General features: G+C 37.6%; 1 protein-coding gene across 1 annotated transcript; it reads left to right on the forward strand.

The window, feature by feature from the left end:
* The first annotated feature begins 306 nt into the window (after positions 1-306).
* On the forward strand, positions 307-927 carry LOC128864818 (piggyBac transposable element-derived protein 4-like). The gene has a single exon (XM_054104574.1). The coding sequence runs from the start codon at positions 307-309 to the stop codon at positions 925-927; it is 621 nt and encodes a 206-aa protein (XP_053960549.1).
* The last annotated feature ends 5,080 nt before the right edge of the window (positions 928-6,007 follow it).

Here is a 6,007-nt window from a genome sequence, read left to right on the forward strand (position 1 = left end):
TAATTTTGTTCATAGTTCTCTTTAGCCTATAATGGCCCTATGACAAGCAAAAACAAAAAAAAAAAAATCCAGGAGCGTCGGCCTCAGAATGAGCGGTTATCCTGGTCGGGGTCTGTTCTCCAAGTTAGGAGCGGCTGATTACAAAACAATGTCGTGGCCTGAGGGCCATCAGGACCGATTCCAGTAAGATCCTGATTATGGCATACTGAAGTGGAAGCAGATTGCAAACGGGCTGGAGCAGTGAACCTCTGTAATCCAAGTAAGATGTCAATAGTCAATACATATAAATGTTTTATGACTCCGGAAATGGTGGATATTATAGTACGCTGCACCAACAAAAAAGCAGAAGCTACATATGCGGAATTAAACGCAAAACATCCAGAGGCGGAACCAAAAACATGGAAGAAGGTTACTTTGAGCGAAATGTATGCGTTCATTGGAGTGCTTATTATGACTGGCGCTAACCGCAACAATGCCGAATGTGCGCCGGACTTGTGGTCGGTGGAGAATTGTCCATTATATCGTGCGTCAATGGGCATTAACCGCTTTCAGGCTATACTGCGGTTTATAAGGTTTGACGATGGCAACACACGGGCACAACGTTTGGTAACTGACAAAGCTGCACCAATATCCGAGCTGTGGACCATGATGAACTACAACTTTGAGCAGTCATATAAGCCAAGTGAATATCTAACGGTAGACGAGCAGCTCTTTCCCTATCGTGGCCGCACCCATTTCAAGCAATACATCCCATCGAAACCGGCAAAATATGGCATCAAATTGTGGTGGGTATGGTATGCCAAAAACGCATATCCACTGTATGGACAAATATATACTGGCCAAGCACCTACGGTACGGGAAACTAACCAGGGTGAACGCGTGGTGAAGGATTTAGTAAGCCGCTTTCATGGAACCGGCGAAATATAACGATGGACAATTTTTTTACATCCCTATATCTACTGGAAAGCTTGTCATCCATGAATTTGACGGCAGTTGGAACTCTGCGGAAAAATAAGCCCTACATACCAAAGGAGATGTTGGCACACAAAGATCGTGCAGAGAGGTCAAATACATTCGGTTTTAGGCAAAACATATCCATATGCTCCTATGTGCCGAAAAAAACCAGGCAGTTGTATTACTATCATCAATGCATGACGATGATCACATTGGCGAAAGCGGCAAACCAGAAATGATCGAGTTTTATAACAAAACAAAAGGAGGAGTGGACGTGATGGACCAATTGCTTGGAGAATATACTTGCCGAAGGATGACAAAGCGTTGGCCGCTGTCCCTATTCTTCAATATGATTGATTTGACGGCATTGACAGCGTATAATCTCATAATCCCAACATCAGATGCACCAATGCGAAGCGTAAGAGATTTCTTCGCCAGCTCGCCAAGGAACTGTCTATGCCCATAATTGAAGAGCGGTCGGTGAATCAGCAAGTGATGCGGAACTTCAGCACAAAAATTGCAGTCGCGAGTTTCATAAGTACGGCCTTGCAAGGAAGTGCTGACAATAGGCCGTCAACGTCTGCAGCTGCTGGTGCAAAACCAAAGAAACAGCAGGTTGGAAGCTGTTTTCTCTGCTACAGCCATGACCAACACAGAAGACGAACGCGTAACATGTGCAAAATATGTCAGCGCCGAATATGCATAAAGCATTCTTCAAATACATTTACATGTAATAATTGTGAAAATAATGAAGACAATTGAATAATTTAAATTTGTTTGCATATTTAATTATAAGAAATAATCAATCAAATAATATTTTATAAGGACAATAATAAATAAAAATGTTTTTCCTTCAAAAAATGAGAAAAAACGAGAAAAAAAGCTACTGGCCACACCTGTACCCGGGTATAAGAAGACGTAGGTGTCAACTTTCAAAGCTTATATCTCATCAATGCAAGGACCTAGCATGGCAAATAAGACACCAATCGACGTATATTTACTTCGTTTTCCTGTATCAAAAAAGTCAATATCTTTAGCGATTTAGGAGCTACATCACCCCAAAGTAGCTACTGGCCACACCTGTACTTGGGTATAAGTCCTAGGGTTAAGTTATATACTCTTTTTTGCATTACACCGCTACTAGGCCAATGTACTTCGGTATTAAAAACCACGTCTCCCTATTCAGTTTCTAAAATTTTCGCGAATTCTTTAAATTCATGGCGATTTAACGCGCGCGACTTTATAAAATTGATTAGTTTAATTATTGGTACTGTAGCATTTGGCAAGCTTAATCTTTTCGCACACAATTTCTATCCGAGAATTATACTTTAACTTTAAACTTTAAGGAATATCTCCCTTCCCGTGACTTTTTAAATGTCTTGAAATAGCCTTTCCGATAGTCCCATCTTCATGCTTGACTTTGCTGGTGCCCCATCTGTCGATATCCCAATACGATTTTCGAATAAAATGAAAACATTTCTCAACACTTTAGTTAATCGTACAGGTCTTTGTCTGTTGTAGTCCCTTGCATTGGGATCAGTGAGCACATGTCTTCAGTAATATTAAAATTGGCGTCAATATTACGTGCAACTATAGCGAGTTGCGGCTGTATCGCTAATATCCCAACACTCATCAAGTGCCAAAGTATTCGAATTTCGCAATGCGTTCACGAAGCTTTATTGCTAGGGGAAGTCTTCATTTCTCCTTGCAATGATAAATCTTGATAAATTGAAAAAAAACATGTATTTCATCAGGAAATGCTATTTATGCAACATCAGTCAGACATACCTTTATCACCTCTCCATCCGCAAAGGGTTTCATTTCTTTTTTTGTCAGTATTTGACTAACAACAACTTGTTTGAACAAGTCACCGACAAGTGAGTAACTCGTCACATAAATACGTTTCGATTTAGTATGTACTACCATTTTATTATAATAAATTTGATAACAATATATTGATGGGAGAAAGCCGATAAAATAAATTCAGTTTTAGAAAGGTAGTTGAAAGGCCGCAAGTGGCTCGCGGGCCGCTCATCTCTGCTTTAGACTTTCTTTGCTCTTCTTATGAGTATTCCTCGGTGTCATAGGGGAGCGATTCCAGTCAAGTGATCCAGGTATATTGAACATTTTTGTAATTTTTTTTTACAAATTGGTTTATCTGTAGACTCGAGTGTAATAAGAAAGAAACTGGCAAATTAAAATAAAAATTATACTGAGATTTATTCAGCACATATCTTCGCTTCTTTTTATTATTAAAATATTTAAATTTTGTTTACTTTTTTAGAAGAAAACACACTTTTTAAAAATTTTGTTTTAAAAAACATTTTGTGTTTTTGCGCAAAAGTTAAGAAAAAATGTATGTGGGAGTGTCTTTCCAAATAGCCAAAAACATTTTTTTTTTTTTCAAAAGAATTTTTTTCCCCCAAGAAAAATGAATCTCAATAAAAAAAATTTTTCCCGAAAAGAAGTATTTATATTTAAAAATATATTTTATCCTAAAAAATTATAAACTTTAAAACTGTTAAAAATAACCGAAGATACATAGCTAGCGTCATTGCTTCTATAATTCATATCACTTCGAACATAATTGGGAGAATATAGGTTGTGAATGGAATATCATCGCTATACGTCCTGCCAAGGATGATATATTACCAAGTTTGGCCATCAGCTATGGTGAAAAACAAAGTTGTACCACGTCACAGAGTACTTGGCAGCAGAATTCTGCCCGCTCATTTCACGCGTATTCCCACACTCCTCCAATCACTCGTTGTTCAGACGGCAGCGAAGCAATATGAGCTGTGTTGCGTTTTTTCGTATATCACCAACAAAATCGAAGTTGTAACGTAAACAAATCGTTGTCATGACCTCGGTTAGGTCAGTCCATCAGCTGATTCCTTCAAATTCTGTGAGAGCTGGTTAACGGTCTGATTTTAGGTACCTTTCTAAAAAAATTTTCATCATGAGTCGTGCAAGGAGTGCTAATATAATATAGCCAGGTGGGCCATGTAAAATTTGCTTTTTGAATCAGATATAAAAAAAAAACTAATGTTTTTTTCAAACTTTTTTTTCTATTTTGAATATTGAACATTGTCATTTATGAATGAAAAATAATATCGTTCAAACGACTGCCACGACTGGCTTTACAGTAGGCAATTCGATCAACCCAATTTTTAAGCACATTTTCTATTGTTTGGGCTTAAATTTCATGAATGGCAACTTCGATTTCGTGTTTGTCGTCTCTGGATGGTTCGCATAGCATTTGTCCTTAACGGCTCCCCACAAAAAATAGTCCAACGGACTTAAATCACAGCTCCGAGGCGGCCAATTGATATCGGCATTTCGGCTGATTATTCGGTTTTCAGAAACGGTAGCTAAAAGTTCGAGTGTAACTTTGGCAGTGTGACATGTTGCTCCGTCCTGTTGAAACCAAATGTCGTCCATGTCATCCTCTTCAATTTTTGCAAACAAAAACTCGTTGAGCATGTCACGGTACCGCTCGCCATTGACTGTAACCGCGGAAGAAGAAGAATACTCACCACTTTGGAAATACATTTTCAATATTTCCCAATTTTGTTCAAGCGTATAGCGTCCCATTTAGTAAATGTCAAACCTTTAAGTAAATTATGAACACAATTGACTTGTCATTTGTGTTTCCATTCTCAAAAAAATAGGTGGTTCAAAAAGCAAACGCTATATGTCCGATCCTGTACAAGTGAAAATGCAAATATATTTATAATAAATGTCTCACGGAGGAGAGACTGACTGCGACAAGTATCACTGTGCAACAAAATACAAGTTTTTTTTTTTTCAAAGTAACCAGAGGCTCTGCATTATGCATGTTTATTTCAAACCCTATCTCTATCTCTATCTCTGCCTCTGTTTCCGTCTCTATCTCAATCTCTATCTCTATCTCTATCTATATCTATATCTATATCCCTATCCCTATCCCTATCTCTATCTCTATCTCTATCTCTATCTCTATCTCTATCTCTATCTCTATCTCTATCTCTATCTCTATCTCTATCTCTATCTCTATCTCTATCTCTATCTCTATCCCTATCTCTATCTCTGTCTCTATCTCTATCTCTATCTCTATCTCTATCTCTATCTCTATCTCTATCTCTATCTCTATCTCTATCTCTATCTCTATCTCTACCTCTATCTCTATCTCTATCTATATCTCTATCTCTATCTCTATCTCTATCTCTATCTCTATCTCTATCTCTATCTCTCTATCTCTATCTCTATCTCTATCTCCATCTCTATCTCTATCTCTATCTCTATCTCTATCTCTATCTCTATCTCTATCTCTATCTCTATCTCTATCTCTATCTCTATTTCTATCTCTATCTCTATCTCTATCTCTATCTCTACCTCTATCTCTATCTCTATCTCTATCTCTCTTTCTCTATCTCTATCTCTATCTCTCTATCTCTATCTCTATCTCTCTATCTCTATCTCTACCTCTATCTCTATCTCTATCTCTATCTCTATCTCTATCTCTATCTCTATCTCTATCTCTATCTCTATCTCTATCTCTATCTCTATCTCTATCTCTATCTCTATGTCTATCTCTATGTCTATCTCTATCCCTATCTCTACCTCTACCTCTATCTCTATCCCTATCCCTATCTCTACCTCTATCTCTATCTCTGTCTCTATCTCTGCCTCTGTTTCTGTCCCTATCTCTATCTCTGCCTCTATCTCTATCTCTATCTCTATCTATATCTATATCTATATCCCTATCCCTATCCCTATCCCTATCTCTATCTCTATCTCTATCTCTATCTCTATCTCTATCTCTATCTCTGTCTCTATCTCTATCTCTATCTCTATCTCTATCTCTATATCTATCTCTATCTCTATCTCTATCCCTATCCCTATCTCTACCTCTATCTCTATCTCTATCTCTGTCTCTATCTCTATGTCTGCCTCTATCTCTATCTCTACCTCTATCTCTATCTATATCAATATCTCTATCTCTATCTCTATCTCTATCTCTATCTCTATCTCTATCTCTATCTCTATCTCTATCTCTATCTCTATCTCTATC

This window comes from Anastrepha ludens, chromosome 5 (genome assembly GCF_028408465.1).
Source record: "Anastrepha ludens isolate Willacy chromosome 5, idAnaLude1.1, whole genome shotgun sequence".
Taxonomy (NCBI): domain Eukaryota; kingdom Metazoa; phylum Arthropoda; class Insecta; order Diptera; family Tephritidae; genus Anastrepha; species Anastrepha ludens.